Source organism: Odocoileus virginianus, chromosome 3, assembly GCF_023699985.2.
Source record: "Odocoileus virginianus isolate 20LAN1187 ecotype Illinois chromosome 3, Ovbor_1.2, whole genome shotgun sequence".
NCBI classification, from domain to species: Eukaryota; Metazoa; Chordata; class Mammalia; order Artiodactyla; family Cervidae; genus Odocoileus; species Odocoileus virginianus.
The window spans coordinates 28962900-28983779 of NC_069676.1; the positions used below are offsets into that span (position 1 = coordinate 28962900).

The window sequence follows — 20880 nt, forward strand, 5'->3', positions numbered from 1 at the left end:
CTTTTTCTTTCTCACTTAGCCTCAATTGGTCATTCTCTACTCCCAGTTCATATTCATTTAGGAACAAACATTCAAAAAAACCTTACTCCTAAAGTGCCTGATGAGTTCTTATAGCCATACTTGTAGGGTTGTTTTCTCTGGCCTCAAATAAAACAGGAACTGGAAAAGAAACAGAAAAGTAGAGTACGAATTCAAACTGATAAGGAAGATGGTTAGAAAGAGGAAGGTCAAGAATTTTGAGAGTTTTTGGAAGCAGAATGAAAGGTTTTCTGATTTTTTATCTACAGGTCATTGGGGCTTACCCAGTGGCTCAGATGGTAACGAATCTGCCTGCCAATGCAGGAGACCCAGGTTCAATCCTCGTGTCAGGAAAATCCCCTGGAGAAGGGAATGGCAACCTACTCCAGTATTCTTGTCTGGAGAATCCCAGGGGTGGAGGGCTATAGTCCATGAGGTTGCAAAGAGCTGGATACAACTGAGTGACTAGGCAACCTCTCATTCAACAGTCCTGGACACTTGTGGATCCTCCTGGAGAAAGGGGTGAGGGAATTTGGATACCTTACACGAAGATGGGGATAAAAAAACAAACAAAAAACATCCTTACTGTAACCACAATAAAATTGGAATAAAATGAATGGGAAATACCACTATAAATGAGGCAGAGGTAGAACTGATTTTATTTCTTCCTTTTCATTTCTAACTGTACTGGCTCCAACTTTTAAAACACTGTCAAGTGAAAATATAGTAATAGTATAATGAGAGCCATCCTTGTTATGTTTCTAACTTCCAATATTTCTCCATTAAATGCAATATTATTAGTGTAAGATACCCATTTTTATGCTGAGAAATTAAACTTCTATTCTTAGATTTTTAAGTGCTTTGTTTAGAAAAGAACAGATTAAAGAAACAAAAGAGGAAAGCAGGGTAGGAATTCAAACTGATAAAGATGATGATTAGAAACAGGAAGGACAAGAACTTTCAGATTGTAGACATAGCACTTACAGACCTTAAAAAGTTGATAGGGCTTATAAATTTCTCTTTTATCACAGGTGGTACCTACGATTTAAAAAAAAATCAGAACTAGTTCACACTTATTTCAGACTTGAGCTAAATTGGTTATTGTTGGTGTATGTAAAGACTGTGAACTTCTGTCCATAATAGCGCTAAGCTAAACAAAGAATATTCATATCATGTTTATTTTAAAAATAAACACAAATAACACTCTGCCATTCACTGATCCTCTAAGTTTTGGCCGTCTTTATTGAAAAACATCCTTTTAATTATATTCTGAAAACAGCATGGAGAATGACTTTCTTTCACAACCAGTTTTCCCTTGAGGGAAAACACATGTTCAAGTACAAACAACATCCCAGTTTCCGACTTAAAGCTACTTAATTTCTGCACAATGATGTCACATTTAAGACTACTGAGCTTGCTCCTGTTCATATCATTTCTTCTGCAGTTCCACATTTTAGGCCCATCCATGGAAAGAGACCCATCATTTCATATAACTACAGAACAACAATGAGAACACACTTGAAATACAAATACATTCCAGGTTACGAAAAATTTCTAAAAGGAATCAAAATTAATATCCCAAGGCAATTTTTTAAAATAAAACTTACAAGCTGATTTTAAAATCTGTTGCTAGAGAAAAGACATAAGACTTGCTAAGAAAATTCTGAGGAAAAAAAAAAAACAACTAAAAACAGCTACTCAGTGTCTAAATAAATTACAAGGCTACAATAATTTAAAATACAGTATTTGGTCAGAGAAACAGATAAGCAGCAAAGAGAGTGAGTCTAGGAACAATGGAGTGATTATTAATATACAGTGACATTTCAAATCAGTAGAGAAGGACAGACAACCCAACTATTCAAAAAAGGCATTAGAACAATATGCATTTTGGAAAAACTAGAATAGTAAGATACCAATCACACATATGTTTTAGAATAATTCTTAGCTGGAGTTAACAGCTAACACTCTAAATCTCAGTGACATAACCAAATACTTATCTCTTGCTCCTGTGAAGTTCACTCGGTGGCTGGATAGGGTTATGGGGATCTGTTCCATGCAACCAAGCAGGGACCCTGGCTGATATTAATAGAAACTTCACCATCTTGTAAATCTATCTTGTAAGGTTGCCCAAGATGTTTAACATCTAGCTGGAAAACAAAGACAGAAATGTGGAGATTGGCTGGACAGTTCTGCGGGGCAGGTGAAAATCATGTACCCACATTCTTCTGGCCAGCCTTTGCCAACTTCAAGGAGGCTGGGAAGTGCAATTTAGCCAGGTACCGAACTAAAAGAAGAAATATATTAAGTGAACACTTCTTTGCCAGTTTCTAACATAGTATGTCCTTCTGGTTAAAAGGTGCCCTACCTAATAGAGCACACTCCCTCCTTCCCCAAGAGAGAAAACTCAAAATTCCATTCAGTTATCACAATCAGCTCAAAGGCTAAGATCTCTGAATGATGTGTGGTTCTTTCCACCAGTTCTGGATATGGCCACTTGAGGTTCTAGTGACAGTTGCACTAATAACAAAGTTACAGAAATCTATTGCCACCAGACCCAGTTTACCACGGTAAAGCATGGACAGGAGGTTTGTAAACTGCCATCTGGTAAAGGGAATGTGGGAGACACACAGAGGGCACTCGGTAGGATATCCTTCTGGCAGACATTTTGAGATCCCTCTTTTCTGGTAGTGGGCCACTTTCCTGATAGCAGCTTTTCTGTCTAGGAGGAACTACATATACGGTGTTCTTCATAGCTCTGAATCTACCTTTCTGGAGATTGTTTGGTCCATTATTATATTTGAAATAGATGGGCATTTTGCCTTTCCTGGGAGCCTTTAGTTTGTGCAACTCATCTCTTCTCTAAGCAAGTTTGGGACCCTCCAAACACTCATAATGACAGAAAATTCAAAGGCTACCGAAATCCAGACTTTCAATGTCTTCGGCATTACAAAAAAACCAACTACTATTTTTGAGGTAGAGGTATCTATTCACTTACATATGCTAATAGTATCCTTCAAAATTCTTTCCTAAATATAATTCTCAAGCCTGCCTTATTTTTTCCATTTGCCAACATGGCTTAAAGCTATCATGCTTAGGAGGAAATGCCACATCTTTACTTAGGTCTGTGTGGACCCAGAAGTCTCAGTGGACATTTGTCCACTATCTCTTATTATTTGGGACTAGAAGTCATGGCTTTTTCATCTTTTTTTTTTTTTTTTTTTTCCTGTTTTCAAACTAACAGATTTTTGCTACATCCCATTTTTCTTTTTTCCCCTACCACCCTGGTAAGTCCAGAGTAACAATAAACACTCAATACCAGCATTTCATTCTCCAGCCTCTCTCCTTAGTATTAGGAGGTCAATAAACACGTCATCCACCTTTCAAGCAATTGCAAACGACCATTTAAAAAAATGTTTTGTCATTGCATGCACAAATCTCCAGTTTTATAGCTTTGGATATTAGTTTCCATCTTGACTGTATAGTGGACCAATGCTAAGTGTATTTTGGATTTTTGTCATAGGAACATTTTTTCTAGCAACAGTTTCTGTATCAGAGTAATACTTGTACTATAAAAAACCTTCTCAGTGGTTTTACACAAGGATGTTTGATAGAGGCTAACTTAAGTCCATTTGGCTTAACTGGAGGGAAAGGTGGTAAGTATGATTTCCACAGTTATTGAGGTTCCCACATTAATGGTTATTTCTTCATCTTAAAAACAGGGTTCTCTACTGTCTCCCCAGGACTTGACACCTGACTGAGGGTCAAAAAAGGGTGGAACTTCATGGGGCAGACTTAGAAGTAGTTTATATAATTTTCACTCATATTCCACAAATTAATTCTTGTCACATGTCCCGAGCCTAACTTCAGGAGAGGCTGAGAAACAGAAGTTCACTGTAACTAACTGGTTTGATTATTTAGCAGTTTGCCCATCAGGGTAAATTCCAGAAATATTAAGGTTGAAAGGTAAACCAAAATCCATAAAAGTACTAGAGGGAAATGTAGTATAATTATTTAGAGATGTCAAGAACTCTAAAGGGTATGGGAATTCCATGGGCCTACACTGGGCACTCAGGAGAAAGATCGGAGACAGAGCAAAAACTGTTCTTGATGGTGCAGGCTTGAAAGAGGAGACCTTACTGCTGAATCAAGGACACAAATACCTATGACGATTCTTTTTCTTTACTGAGAAAAAAAGCCTTAAGCCACAATAAGGTCATCAAACATTGTTAACCAGAACACAGGTACAAAGACTTGCTGTGGCTTGGGGAAGTTTGTAAAAGGAAAATATGAAAAACAAGAAACAACTCCGTATCCCTGGGAAGGGTCAAGGCATCACCTAGATTTCCTAAATTGGAAAGGAACAAGAAACTCCACCACAGATACAATGAATGTTTAACTGTCAGAAGCAAAAGGGGCAGGATCACTGAGAAAGCCACAAACCCAAGATCCAGTCATGTTTAACTATGAAAACCACAGAAAAAAAAATTTATAATATGAAAACTACAGAAAAACATTGAAGCATCAAGAGCTCAAATAGTTTTTTCCATGAGTCCTTTTTGAGGAATCTGCTAGAAAATGAACTTTATCCAACAGATGACTGAGAAAACTTCAGCAATTTAGCTTTAACATACTTAATTGCAAATCTAAGGCTAAAACAAAGGTGGGGATAAGGGTACAATAATATGTTATATAATAACGCTCTATGTTATGTTTAGTATCTCCTAATCAAGTAAAAAATAACAAAACTAAAAACTGGAAGAGAATGCAGATGGAAGGAGGAAAGTAGAATAAACCCATTAGCTGTGGTTTAGGCAGAAAGTGAAACTTAAGGGATGTCACTGAAAATGGATAATACAGATTGTGAATTAAAAAAAAAAAAAACAGGACTAAAGGCATTAAATAAAGGTAGAAGCACAAAGATAACTACCAAAATGGAAATACTGGCTTTTCTAAACATCAAATTTAGGAATCTCTTTTTTAAAAAGAGAACACAGCATACATATGGAGAGGAACAAAATGAATATAATAATTTCATGAGAGGATGAGAAGGTTGGACTGCATCAATGATGCAATGGACTTGAAAGTGAGCAAACTCCAGGGACACAGTGAAGGACAGGGACATCTAGAGTGCTGCAGTTCATGGGGTTGCAAAGAGTTGGACACGAATGACAAAAATAGCATAAGACAATCTGAAAGAGTTGAAAGCAATCATATTCATCTCATTAACAACTGTGAAAGGGTTTAATTTGATTATACCGAAAGATTTTCAAGCTGGCTCATAAAGGCCCAACAAAATGCTCTTTTCAATAGACACATCTGAAACAGAATGCTTCAGAAAGACTAAAAATCAAAGGATAGTCAAAGGTGTTTCAGACAAATGGAAACAAAGAATACATAGACAGCAAAAGTGATATCAAAGTAGAAAGAAAGTATAGAGTAAGATTTTCTAAATATGATCCCAAATCTGACAATGTATGAGGCTATTTTTAATAAAACTACATATACATTTACCTTATAACATAACAAGATTACTTCTAGGAACTTACTTCAAAGACACACCTCCAACAATATGAAAATACAGTTGGTTCATATTTTATTTGAAAGTGTTCGTAAAATATGAAAAATAACCAAAGGCTCATACATGGTGGTGGTGGTGGTTTAGCCGCTAAGTCATGTCCGACTCCTGTGACCCCATGAACTGGAGCCTGCCAGACTCCTCTGTCCATGGGATTCTCCATGCAAGAATACTGGAGCGGGTTGCTATTTCCAAGTCTCATACATAAATGAGTGAATAAATAGATCTACTCAATGATGTGTGATGCCGCTTCTATTCTGTAATGGCTTAAACAAAAATAAACTAATAGTTCTAAACTCTGACATGGGTCTCAGTGGGCTAAAATCAGAGTGCCAGCAGGGCTGTGTTCCTCTTTAGAGGCTCTCGGGTAGGATCCTTTCCATGGCTCATTCATGTTGTTAGCAGAATTCAGTTTTTTGAAGTGGTAGGCGTGAGATTCCCATTTTCTTCCTGGATGTAAACGGAAGGCTGCTAGGAGCCACCAGCTTTCCTCAGGTCGTGCTTCTTTCTCTGTCTTCAGAGAAAGCAACAGTGGATACAGTCCCTCTCACACAACTGGCCGTACTCCTGGTGCTGTGTACTACGTCCTTGATACTTTTTTGTACCTAGCAGTTTGAACCTCTTAATCCCCTTCAACTATCTTGCCCCTCCCCCACCTCTCTCCCCTGTGGTAACTACTAGCTTGTTCTCTATTTCTATTTTGTTATATTCATTAGTTTTATTTTAAAGAAGGAAGACCTCTACGGACAGATCTGTAGTGATTTCCAGACTATGTTGGGTTGGCCTTTGGTTTTTAACTAAGACACATTTTTTATTTTCACCAAGAACTTTATTGAACAACATATTCACTATTTTGTTCCACTACTTTCTGGCATTTTTCAGGCAACTTTGTCATTCCATCATCCCAAAACTTTCTCTTTTTGAGCAAAGAACTGTTCCAGGTGCTTTTTCAGTCTTCTAGGAAACTGAAGCTTTTTGCATTAAGATAATTTTGTAGAGACTGAAATAACTGGACACGTGAAGGTGCAATGTTGGGTGAAAATGGTAGATGAATCAGAACTTCCCAGCCAGGCTTTAACAGTTTTTACCTGGTCATCAAAGAAGTATGCAGTCTTATGGTAACCTGATAGATTATGCATTTTCTGTTGACTAATTCCAGACACTATTCATTGAGTGCTTTCAGTTGGTCTAACTGGGAGCAATACTTGTTGGAAACAATTATTTGGTTTTCTAGAAGGTGCTCATAAGAGAACTCCCTTCCGATTGGAGAGTCACACCACAAACACATGACCCTCTTTGGATAAAGTTTGGCCTTTGGTGTGGTTGGTGGTTCATTTTGCTTGCCCCAGGATCTCTTCTGTTCTACAATATTATACAGTACTCACTTGTCATCGTTTATCACAATTTGTTTCAAAAACAGAACATCTTCATTACTTTGCAGTAGAGAACTGCATGCAGAAATATAGTCAAGGTTTTTTCACTTAATTTATGTGGAACCCAAACGTCAAAGAGATAAACTTGGTCAAGTTGGTGCAAATTATTTTCAACACTTGAGTTGGATATTTTGGGTATGCTGGCTATCTTCTGTGTGGTAAAATATTGATTATTCTCAATGTCTCAATTTGATCGCTAACACTTCAACTGGTCTAACTGAAGACCATGGAGGATAGTTCAGCAAAAAATCTCCAGCACAAAACTTTGTAAACCATTTTTGACATATTTGATCAGTCACAGAATGTTCTTCATACACTGCATGAATCTTTTTCACATATTAGTTGTTTTAACCTTTCTTGAAATAATAAAGCATAATATGTCGAAAATGTTGCTATTTCCCCCCATCTTCAATTTTAAAATAGCTACACAAAAATTCACCAATTTTGATAAGCTTTTTAATGCATGTTGATATGACAGCTGTCACAATATAATCTAACAAAACTGTTTTGAATGATGTTAAAGACAACTAAGCATTAACTAGAGCCATCTTATGGAAAAAAACAAAGAACTTTTGGACCAACCCAACATTTTTAAATGGTGAAAGCAAGGATTATAAAAGTATCTAGAAAATGTCAACTTTTATGTAAGAAAGGGGAAATAAAAAAACATACATATTTGTTAATCTGCAAATAAAAACACAGGAAGAATACACTAAGGACAAATGAGACTGATTAATCTACACAGGGAGGGAGGGGTTCAGGTGAAAAGGAAATAATTCAAACAGCAGAGCTGCCACTTCTCTGAGTATACTGTTTTATGCAGCTCTAACACACAGAACAATATTAACGTTTCACATAAAGAAAAAAATAAATACAATTACCAAGGATAGAGAAAATAATCCTTAAAATAAAATACAATCAGAAATATTTGAACTAAAATGCATTTCAAATGAAGTACTATATGGAAGGAAGAAGAGTGGGGGGAAAAAAACACTAACCCAGGTAAAATTTTATTATTTAAAAAAATGAGACATAATTCACATACAGTAATATGCATCCTTATAAAGCACACAATTCAGTGGATTTTTGTATATTCACAAAGTTATGCAACCAACACTACAATATCCAATTCCAGAACACATCCAGTCCTTGAAGAAATGTCACATCCATTAACAGGCACTCCCTATTCCTCTCCCCCTCAGCCCTTCGCAGCCACTAATCTACTTTTGATCTCAATGGATTTACCTATTCTAGACATTTCACATACACAGAACTCTATTTTGTGTATGTTTTCTATCATGATGTTTTCAAAATTCATCCATGTCACAATATCTATCAATACTTCATTCTTTTTTAATGGCTCAATAATATGCCACTGCATGTATATACCATTTATCCAGTCATCAGCTGATGGATATTTGGGTTCTTTCCTCTTTTTCTCTATTATGAATAATGCTCCCATGAACATGTGCATTCATTTTTTCCTTTAAATATGTTTTCAATTCTCTTGAGGGTACACAACTATGATTGAAAATGTGGGGTTATATTAGACTCCCATTATGCCTATATTAACACACTCGATGGTATCCCCATGGGTCTTCAAGAGTCTATTAATGTTCATTATTATTTTCCCTCTGTTCCTGTAACTGGATAATCTCCATTGATCAACTGTCAGCTTCACTCAATCCTTCCTAACTGCTCAAATGTATTGTCAAACCCTTCTGCTGAAAATTTTGTTTCAGCAATGCATTTTTCAATTCCTAAACTTTTTTCTTTCTTCTTTGTAATTTCTATCTCATTACTGATATTCTCTATTTGGTAAGAATAGTTCTCAAACTTTCTCTTAGACCTTTAGATATTGTTTCCTTTTGTTCTTTGAACACATTTAAAATAGCCTAAAGTTTTTGTCAAATAAATTCAAAGTTTGGGTCTATTTCGGACAGTTTCTATAGACTGCTTTTTCTCCTTGTATATGAGCCATATGCTGTGTATATGTGACAACATTCTGTTGAAAACTAGACATTTTAAATAATATGTTGCAACTCTAGAAATCAGGTATTCTCTTCTCCTTAGGGTTTGTTGTTGCTATTTTTTGTTGCTGTTTGCCTAGTGACTTTTCTTAACTATTTTTGTGAAATCTGTATTCTTTGTTGTATATGGTCACTAAAGTCTCTGCTTCATTAGCTTCAGTTCAGTTGCTAAGTCATGTCCGACTCTGCAACCCTATGAATCGCAGCATGCCAGGCCTTCCTGTCCATCACCAACTGCTGGAGTTTACTCAGACTCATGTCCATCGAGTCAGTGATGCTATCTAACCATCTCATCCTCTGTTGTCCCCTTCTCTTCCTGCCCCCAATCCCTCCCAGCATCAGGGTCTTTTCCAATGAATCAAATCTTCACATGAGGTGGCCAAAGTATTGGAGTTTCAGCTTCAGTATCAGCCCCTCCAATGAACACCCAGGACTGATCTTTAGGATGGACTGGTTGGATCTCCTTGCAGTCCAAGGGACTCTCAAGAGTCTTCTCCAACACCACAGTTCAAAAGCATCAATTTTTCACCACTCAGCTTTCTTCACAGTCCAACTCTCACCTCCATACATGACCACTGGAAAAACCATAGCCTTGACTAGACAAACATTTGTTGGCAAAGTAATGTCTCTGTTTTTTAATATGCTATCTAGGTTGGTCATAACTTTCCTTCCAAGGAGTAAGTGTCTTTTAACTTCATGGCTGCAATCACCATCTGCAGTGATTTTGGAGCCCAAAAAATCATTTGCGTAGTGGTATGCTAATAACTGGACAGATTCCCTTAATGCCTGGAATTGATACTTCACTAACTTTGTTGAGAGCCTTTTGTTGGGATACACCTTCAACACTTGGCCAGGAAGTTGACATTTCCACACTAGCCATCACTTCCCACTTATGTAGAGCTCCCAAAGTCAACCAGAAGTGAGGGTTTAGGGCCTTCTCAGCACTTTCCTGAACGTGCACATAATTCTGTCATTCACATGACTTTCTTAATTCCAGGAAATATGTCAAAACTCATCAAAGTTCCTAAGGATAGTGAATTTTCCAGATTTCCTTTTAAGCTGTTTGATTAACTTCTTATCTTCCCCAACTGTTATTCACTGCCTTTGGAAGTTGTGATGTTAAACAACTGCCTCTAACTGATTTCAAAAAGTGATCTCAGGAAAAAGGCTTTTCACATTGGGTAAGCTCTTAGCCAAGTTAGATAAAGACAGAATTGCCATGGGGTCTTCCAGTGAACTACCTTACTGGTCAAATAAAGATAATTCTCAGGGAATGTGTCTTTGAAAAAGTTCCAACCTTTTTCTGGTGCCTCTAGTATCTGTCAGGCTGCAAGTTTTCATCATGTTTGTGGGCTGCTGATTTTCAAGACACCATGGACTTAGGGAGTGGGGGATGAGAATAGAGCAGGTTAAAATGTTACAAAGATACTCTCTGTATCAATTTTCAGCCATTTTTAATAAATAACAACCCTTAGTAAGCTTTTGGTTAATTCTGCAGTTCTGAAAACATCAATTCTGACACTATGGACAGCTTACTCCACTGCTTTTAAAGAAGAAAGGTAATTTTTGGATGTCCTTAGTCAGCCATTTTTGCTAACAATATCCCAGATAACTTGCAAACTTAGTTTTGAAACCCTACGCCCTCAGGCTAAAGAAAAAAAGAACTTCAAACATAAATTAGTTTGGCTAATAAACTTGTGTTTTGCAGAGGTATCAACCAGCAATTTTGAACTGAACTTCTGTGTACTCTGGGGCTGAGAAAATAAATATATTGTGGAAACTAAGAAACCACCTTCCTCATTACTACAGAAAGGACTTACATGCCAAAAAAATACAGGAAACAACTTGAACGGGCTTCCATTAACCAAAGTAAGCAGCATCCTTGGCCTATATCCACTAGATGCAACATCTTCCCCAGATGTGACATTCAAAATATCTCTAGATACTGCCAAATATACTTTGTTGGTACAAACTGCCCCAAGAGAATCACTGGAGACAAGATCATTAAAACAGCTACTAAGGTTCTAGGAAGTAGAGAAAAACATAAACATGATACAGAGACAAACAGAAATTATAGTAAAATCAATAATGCACTACAGGGTTAAATGTAGAAGCAAAATGAATATAAACAATAGTACAAAAGCTTGGGGAGAAATGTAACATTTACTACAGTAAGGTGTTTGGACCATATGTAAAATGGTATAAATACTACTTGAGATGTATACTATAATAAATCTTATAATCCAATAATCAATAAAATGAATTAAAAATAGCCAATTAATTAAAAGTAATAGAAAAGGAGAAAAGAGAAGTACCCATGAGATAATACTGAAATACATTTAAAAGCTCAATTAATAGGAGAAAATGTAAGATTCTCCCTTATTCTAAAAGGCCATCTAATAAGTGTAGAAAAACTGAAATAAAAAAAAAATCATAATTTAAACTACTATAGCAATAATTATTTCAGGTAAGAATTATGAATGAATGTTAAAACTAGTGCATGAAAGTTTCAAGACAGTTTCACAGTGTCTCAAAGTATCTCCCCACAAGATAATTATTCATTACAAAGAGAAAATGGTAATCCTGCAGTGGAAAAACCATATAAATACCACTTAAAACAAGTAAGCAAAGTTAACACCACCAGTAAAGGCTCAGCCATATCAACATCATCACCTAACCTCAGATATGATGCAACAGGACAAATGCAACATTCCTTCTGCAACATTCCTGCCAAAAGTGCGTAACTTGAATATGAAAATGTGAGTGTTAGACAAGCCCTAAGAAAAGGACACTGCAAAATAACTGATCTGCACTTTTGAAAAAGGTCGATGTCATGAAATCCTAAGAGACTGAGGTACTGTTGCCAACCAAAGAGAGATAACTGAATGTAAGGTGACCACTGGATGTAAGGCTTGATGCTGATTTTTCTGTTGCTGTAAAAAGACACTGGGACAATTGGCAAAATCTTAATATTTGATAACTGAATTGTGGTAATACAAAAGAACAGAGAATGACTTGTTTTTAGAGAGAGGCTACAAACAGGGTAGAGAAATAGAAGAAATGATAAAAGGATGAGAGGAAGAGAGTAGATGGAAAGGGAGACAGGGATAAAGTGAGGAAAAGAGAGATGAAGGGATAAAGATTATAAAAAAGGAAGGAGAAAGGGGAAAAGGAAGGAAAAAAGGAGGAGAGAAGGGAGTATGAGAGCCAAAGATAAAGCAGATACAGAAAAATTGCTAATACTGGGGGAGTTCGGGTGACAGATGCTGTGCAGTAAAGAACCTGGCCTTGCCCAGAGAGAAACCGCCTTCACCTTCAGCTTCACAGAGGCACTCCACGTCACACCTCGTAGGAGTGTCCTTGTTTAGAGCAGGGGTTGGCTGCACTAAAAAAGACCTACCATGTCATTGAGGATGTGTCTTTGGGTCATACATTATCAGTCCATCTGAAACAATCACATGGGCAATCAACTGAGCATGTCTATATATGAAAGATACAATAAAAATTTGGACATTAAAATTGGAGTGAGCTTTTCAGATTGGCAACACTGTACACATTGATGCAAGGATGGCAATGCAACTTGAGGACAAGAGAAACTTTGCTTTTAGAACCCTCACAGACTTTGCCCTATGCATTTCTTCCTCTGGCTGGTTATAGTCTGTACTCTTTCCTTGTAATGAACTATCTGTTGTTGTTCAGTCGCTAAACTGTATAATGAACTGTAACTAGGAATATAATAGGTTTTAGTGAGTTTTGCAAGCAAATTTTTGAATCTGACAGTATTTGGGGAGCCCTCCCCTGCAATCTCCAAATCTGCAGTTGGTGTCAGAAGTGAGTAGTCTTGTGTGGCCTCTTTCCTCTAACTTTGTAGTCAAACCCTAACTCCTTGAATTTGGGGTTAGAAGTGTTGGGTCGATGAATAGTGCTCTCAACCTCATGGTTTGGCTAAATCTGGGTAGGAATAGAAACATTATTTTTTAACTTTTTTGGTTACTTAGTTAACCAAGAACTTTAATTTCTCCCAGTAGCAAGAAGTCAAACATTTGAAGAGATTTTAAAAATTCTGTTTTCCTTTTAAATAACAGTACTATGAAATATAAAGCAGTCCCTTCTTCAGTGAGTTATAACCTCTGCTTAGCTATCAGTGAAAATGCTTCTGTAATCGTATCTCCTTCAGAATTTGCTCTTGTAAATTCCAAACCTATGATTCCTCAAAAACTGTTTCTATAAAGAACACATGTCTAATGTTATGTTATACATTTGTGATTTGACAGAAATTTTATATGCAGTAAAACCAATTTTTGGTTGGTTGCAACATTTGAACATGAATGCTGCCCAAATAACTGAAACATAATTCAGAAATCCAAAATTTTCCTGGGAAACTATTTTAAACAGTCAAAAACTAAAAAATTATAAATAATTAAAGCTATAGTAAAAACTAATATTTACTTATATAACTTATTATCTGTATACCCATAAAAAAGTTATCATCTTAGTTTTGCTAACAAGAGTAACTCAGTAAAGAGTCTGTTTTAAATAGCTACACTTTCCTCATATTTTTCCATTGTTATTCCAAATATCACTCAACATTTATTTTCAAAGTAAAGAAACACAGAGCTAACCTAGTGAAATACACTTCATGATAAAACCAAATGAGAAAAATCTGAGATAGCTATCATCTCAAAATTCTTTTATAGAGGGACAGCAGTCTTCTAGACATATTTAAAATTAATTATGTACTTGATCTACAGAAGCTTAAACATAACACGAACACACTTAAAAAAAGACAAAACCAACTCATTTCTATAACCCATTCAGAGACTTACTTAAATATATATTTAAATAATGAGCTAGTTTAAAAAATAAGAAGAAAATCAAATTTAGACAGAGAAGTTAAGAAAAATATAGTACTGATCAATCATCAAAGGTAATTTTTTTCCCCTGAAACACAGCAATTTTGGATTGCTCTTCTTTTCGCCGCCGGCTTGCTTCCCATGAAGGATGAAGAGGCAGCTGTGATTTCTGTTTTGTATTTTCAAATCCTCTTTGTGCTTTCTTATTAAACTGATTCTTGATCTGAGGTTCAATGTGCTGAAAATCTGCAGGAGAAAACAAAATTAATGAAAACTAAGTCTATACATAAATAGCATAGAAGACAAAAACATTTTATCTTCTCAAATCAGTATTTAAGGAAGAAATTTAGTTTTACTTAAGTAGAATACCTCACACACAAAAAAAATATCTAAGCCCTACTGGGAAGTTTGAAGTTGAAATACACATGGCCAGTGAATTTTGGGACACATGCTTTCTAACCATTGTCAATAGATGTCTGTTGCAGGCCTCCTAGTATAAGCTGTTCTATCTTTTTACATTAAGAAAGGAAACACAGTCCAGACAACACATAAGGAAACAAAATTTTAAAAGGGGAGTTATCTTGTATTTTTAAAGGAGTATGATTCACTGGCATATGATATCTCTGTGTGGAGCAATGCAGCCAGAAAATTCACATGTTTTAACTAAAATATTGAATTCAACAGTGTTGATGGGTGAGCTATTTAAAGGGCTATTAATTGATTCCACTCCCTTCTGTTACTGAACAAAAAATGTGACTGCAAAGTAACTGCTATATCTACTCAAATTTAAGACACTGTTCTTTTCGAACCATAAAGTTATCCACCAAATATGAGGGTGGCAATTTGTAATCTAGCTCTTACCTCTTTCATTATGAGAAACTTCTATTACATTATTTTGAAAAAAGTACTGGGAGACATACGGGCCTGGAAGGACTGAATCAATGCACATTTATAGGATCAGAAAGACAAGGCAAAAAATTTAATACCAATTTATTAATCAGTCCTAGGGGTGCATAATTTCTCCACTGCTAGTTAGTGATCATTGCCAAGAAGCCTTTTAAAGATTTTAATAAGAAAATGTTATAATGTTGTTGAAACAAGTGTACAATTGGGATAACATTTCCAAAAGATCACTGCACACAGACTCAAAACATCCCATATCTTGTACAAATCACATGTGCTCCAAAAGTCTAATACTCCAAGAGTGCCTCTAGTGATAAAGAGTGGAGAATTAAAATGTTAAATGAAACCATTTCATGTAACCTAAAATTTGAATAAGATAGTATTTCTAAACTGATATGTATTTTAATAACTATATAAAGCATACTTGCATGGGAAATAAATGGATAAATTAAATATCATAAATTTATAAGCTAAATAAAAACAAAAACACATTCTACTTGGGTCTTCTCACTAGGAAGATGTGGGAATTTTTAAATTTGCAGCTATTCTGTATTTGTGAATATAAAGCCATGTATTTGCCAAACTTAGTACTTTAATACAGTCATTAAAATAACATAAAAATGTGGCATGGGTTTTACAGTTCCTTAGTAGATAGTAAGGCAACGATATCTAAGGCTGCAAGTGAGTATCCTATGTATGTGTTAGGAAAAGGTAAAACTGTTGCTAGTTAAAACTTGGGAAGCAGGCTACATGCTTATGGAACTGCAGCACAAGATAAGTGTCTGGAAAGAATAAAAAGATTAGTGTACTGATGGCTCTTTGGCAAAGTACTAGAAAGAAAAAGAGAACAGTTCAGGAAAGAACTGGCCAGTTCACGGGCAGATACAAAAGGGAAAAGAGGGTACAGATATTTGGCAATTTAAGGTTTAGAAAAGCCTTTGGACTCCAAACTGTGAGAGATATGATTGAGAAAGATTTTAAGCAGTAAAGACCTACAGAGATTTAGCCCTGGGGCAGAGATAAGAGTAAAGGTATGGCTCTCTCATAAATGCAAAGAAGAGAAGCAGAAGGCAAAGGAGAAAAGGAAAGATATACCCATTTGACTGCAGAGTTCCAAAGAACAGCACGGAGAGATAAGAAAAGCTTCCTCAGTGATCCATGCAAAGAAATAGAGGAAAACAATAGAATGGAAAAGGCTAGAGATCTCTTCAAGAAAATTAGATACCAAGGGAACATTTCATGCAAAGATGGGATCAATAAAGGACAGAAACAGTATGGACCTAACAGGAGCACAAGATATCAAAGAAGAGGTGGCAAGAATACACAGAAGAACTGTACGAAAAAGATCTTCATGACCCAGATAATCACAATGGTGTGATCATTCACCGAGAGCCAGACATCCTGTGAAGTCAAGTGGGTCTTAGAAAGCATCACTACGAACAAAGCTAGTGGAGATGATGGAACTCCAACTGAGCTATTTCAAATCCTAAAAGATGATGCTGTGAAACTGCTGCACTCAATATGCCAGCAAATTTGGAAAACTCAGCAGTGGCCACAGGGCTGGAAAAGCTCAGTTTTCATTCTGATGCCAAAGAAAGGCAATGCCAAAGAATGTTCAAACTACTGCACAATTGCACTCAAAAGTAAAGTAATGCTCAAAATTCTCCAGGCCAGGCGTCAGCAATACGTGAACCATGAACATCCAGATGTGCAAGCTGGTTTTAGAAAAGGCAGAGGAACCAGAGATCAAACTGCCAACATCCATCGGATCATCAAAAAACCAATGAATTCCAGAAAGAACATCTGCTTTATTGACTACACTAAAGCCTGACTGTGTGGATCACAACAAACTGTGGAAAATTCTTCAAGAGATGTGAATACCAGATCACCTTGCCGGCCTTCTGAGAAATGTGTATGCAGATCAAGAAGCAACAGTTAGAAGTAGACATGGAACAACAGAATGGTTCCAAAGCGGGAAAGGTGTACATCAAGGCTGTATACTATCACCCTGCTTATTTAACACATATGCAGAGTACATCATGTGAAATGCTAGGCTGGATGAAGCACAAGCTGGAATCAAGATTGCCTGGAAAAATATCAATAACCTCAGATATGCAGATAACACCATTCTTATGGCAGAAAGCGAAGAACTAAAGAGCCTCTTAATGAAAGTGAAAAGAGGAGAGTGAAAAAGTTGGCTTAAATTCAACATTCTAAGATATGGCATCTGGTCCCATCACTTTATGGCAAATAGATGGGGAAACAATGAAAACTGAGAGAGTTTATTTTTTGGGTTCCAAAATCACTGAACATGGTGACTGCAGCCATGAAAATAAAAGACGCTTGCTCCTTGGAAGAAAAGCTATGACCAACCTAGACAACATATTAAAAAGCAGAGACATTACTTTGCCAACAAAGGTTCATCTATTCAAAGCGATGGTTCTTCCAGTCATCATGCATGGTTGTTGGATTATAAAGAAAGCTGACCGCCAAAGAACTGACACTTTTGAACTGTGGTGTTGGCAAAGACTCTTGAGAGTCCCTTGGACTGCAAGTAGATCTAGTCCATCCTAAAGGAAATCAGTCTTGAATATTCATTGGAAGGACTGTTGCTGAAGCTGAAACTCCAATACTTGACCACCTGAAGCAAAGAACTGACTCATTAGAAAAGACCCTGCTGCTGGGAAAGACTGAAGGCGTGAGGAGAAGGGGATGACAGAGTATGAGATGGTTGGATGGTATCACCAACTCAATGGACATGAGTTTGAGTAAACTCCGGGAGTTGCTGATGGTCAGGGAGGCCTGGGGTGCTGCAGTCCATGGGGCCACAAAGAGTCGGACTCGACTGAGTGACTGAACTGAACTGAAATCAAACAGACTCAACATAACTGATATGTTTTGTCTGTATCTTTCCTACTGGCAGAACATAGAGAATAAAAAAAAACACATAAAATAAAAAAATAAAAAACTATACTGATAATTATAAGATGCTGTTTTTTTTTTTTTTTAACAATGTGAATAAATTATACAGTGGAAAATGGCAAAAAAAAAAAAAATTATAAGATGCTGTATTTTCATTTCTGTGGGTACAGAATTTATTCAGACTACTAAGCAACCAGGCTTCCCTGGTGGCTCAGTGGTTAAGAATCAGGAGACACAGGTTCAATCCCTGGCTCGGGAAGATCCCCTGGAGAAGGAAACGGCAACCCATTCCAGTATTCTTGCCTGGGAAATCCCATGAACAGAGGAGCCTGGCAGGCTACAGTCCATGGGGTCACAAAAGACTCAGACACAAAAGTCTCAGACACGACTTCATGACTAAATAACAAGTAAGCAACCAGTTTTTCTTCTTTCTTCTTTGTAAAAGCACTGCTCAACTGTATGTGGAAGTCAGGTAGTTCTTAGTACATACCCAGGGTTTTGCTTCTTGGAACCTGTTCTCTGTGATTCCTAAAAGAAAAACACCATTAGGATATTTAATATTGAAACAAATCCTCTGACTTTAAGAAGACAACATAATAAGAATGCTGATAAAACTCACTTTAAAAACTATCATGCTCTTTTACCTCCCCCACTAGAAACAATAAAAAAATTATGAAAACCCCATGTTTTAGCTACATCAAAGGTTTGTTAGATCCCAATATCACTATGGGCTTCCTAGGTGGCACTAATAAGGGTGGTAAAGAATCCACCTGCCAATGCAGGAGACACAAGAGACATGGGTTTGATCCTTGGGTGGGGAAGATCCTCTGGAGTAGGGATCAGCAGCCCCTTTTAGCATTCTTGCCTGGAGAATCCCATGGACAGGGGACACTGGTGGGCTACAGGCCATGGGGTCGCAGAGTCAGACATGGCTGAGCGACTGAGCACAGGATCACCACAGAAACATGTAGGAATCTTTCTCTCAACATCCTTATCGTGACTTCTGGCTATAGAATATCATCTTGGTTACCTTGGACGCTTGAGAACTATCTAGACAAAGAATTTCAAAAATCTTCTTACTGGAGCAATGAATCACATGTAACAAAAATTAAGTTAACAATTTTGGGGAGAAGAAAGGGATAGTGGTGTATAATTTTCAAGTGAGGAAAAAAAATAAATCTTTTGAAGGCAGAGTTGGGAGTTAAAAGGATTAACTTAATAATTTTCAAGGCTTCAAAGATGGTTTATGTGTCTTATCCATACTCTTACTTTCTGGGAAAATTTCAACATCACTTTTTTTCTGTTCTATTAAAAATTATGCCTAACCTCTAAATTATAGAAAAAGCTTACTGAAGAAAATAGCTAACCATGATTTTTATTCTAAAATGTAAAGATACCGCCTAACATTAGAATTACAAATGAAATTAAACCTACTGATTTACAACAAAACAGCTGCAAAAAAGCAGTGATTACAGAAGGGATAAGGATGACCACTAAGTATAAGCACCACCAAACAGAAAGCAGTCTGGAGATACTCGGTGTCAGGGCAAGCAAGCAGCCTTATCTACTGAAACAGGAAAAGGTACAAAACAATTGTTTTACAATAATGCTCTAGGTCAACAAGAGAAAAAACAAAACAAAACAAAAATTCACCACAGTCTTTTCAGAAAGTTCTGTTTAGAAACTGAGACACATGAGACATTTTCAAAAGTTTTCACCAAAAGCTAACTCAAAAGTTTCAAAACTTTGATAAGTGAAGGAATAAACTTAAATTAGCTAGACTTTAAATCAGATAAATTACTTATCTATATTATCTCATTTTCTGGTGAGGCTGGAAGAATTTGGCATTATCATACATGTATTTGTATATATTACTCCAATATAAAGCTGGAGAGGGCCAAGTCTAAACACAAATTCTGTACAAACTAGAATTATGCATGAGAGAGAGCCATCTCAATGTCAGGATGTGTAGATATTTCACACCTTTCAAAAATTAAGAATTAATAATTATTTCAGAATGAAAAAATACTCTTACCTTTCAAGGTTCTTAGATCCAGATAAAGAATGGAAAAACACTGATTCAAACCTCCTTCCCTCTGTATGTGGCTTGTTTTTATCATTTTGTAAATTTTGATGGGTTTCAGGTATATCTTCTTCAAGCAACAATTTTTTTGGGGGGTTTTGTTCCTTATCTGATAAACGACAACTACTTTCCTTTTTCCGTGCCCGTTTGACTTTCCCAATGAAGAAGTCATCACCACTATCACTATCCTCAGACATGGAAGATTGTTTGTAAAACCTTTCTTCTGTGCTATCATCAAAATATTCCTTCTCTTCTTCATGTAATTCTTCTCCATCACTCTCAACATCAAGTGAGCTACTGCACTCTTTCACTTTTTTGGTTTCACTTAATGCTTTCATTTTGGGGTCAGCAGGTATCTTCTGCAATGCTGAGGGAGTTGCAGAATCTTTTTCGGAAGGCTTTGATAGAGATTTTGGGACGTCCATTGCTTTGGGTCCATGATCCATCTTGGCTATTTTTTCTTTTGAATTATTTATCGGTTTCTTTGCCAATATTTTGGCTTCCTTCTCTTCTTGTTCACGGATAATAGTTCCTTCATGCTGTAACTTATTGGCATCATCATTTGAACACAAAGTGTCCTTGGAATGATTTTCTTTTGAAGCACTGTTTGATGACTTATCTTCAACAACATTTTGTCTTGCATCTTTAAAGGATTTGACAGCAGCTGCAAGAGAAACAGGACATGACTTGTTTCAGCACTGAAACAAATAATAAAAAACATCACTGCTTTAGTACCGTATTTCTTAAATTATTTGGAAATTCTTAACAAAATGATTCGAATTTAAATTACACATATATAATAAGTGCAAATTCACAAAGAACTCTATTAACTTTTAGAAAACCAGAACATGTATGAAATGCTCAGAGATATCCATTTTAAATCTCTAAAGTTAAATTTATTCCTTCATGTATGATGTTAAGAACAGTAAAAACTTCACTAAATATAAATGAATAAAATGGCAACTTTAATTTCTATAACAATAATGTATTAATACAATGCAGGGTATTATAAATTGTGCTTTCAGGCATAAAAATAATTATCTTCTAATCTGTGACAGAAGCA

At 36.3% G+C, this 20880-nt stretch overlaps 1 protein-coding gene across 2 annotated transcripts in view; it reads right to left on the reverse strand.

The window, feature by feature from the left end:
- Positions 1-7468: 7468 nt before the first annotated feature.
- SRFBP1 (serum response factor binding protein 1) overlaps positions 7469-20880 on the reverse strand; it is a 62419-nt gene continuing 49007 nt past the window's right edge. For both annotated transcript variants that reach the window (XM_020898968.2, XM_020898967.2), the window contains 3 exons: positions 19770-20481; positions 18225-18262; positions 7469-14155 (listed from right to left, as the gene is read on the reverse strand). In XM_020898968.2, the coding sequence (XP_020754627.2) occupies positions 13971-14155; positions 18225-18262; positions 19770-20481 (935 nt within the window). In that variant the 3' untranslated portion in view covers positions 7469-13970. The remainder of the gene's footprint in view (positions 14156-18224; positions 18263-19769; positions 20482-20880) is intronic.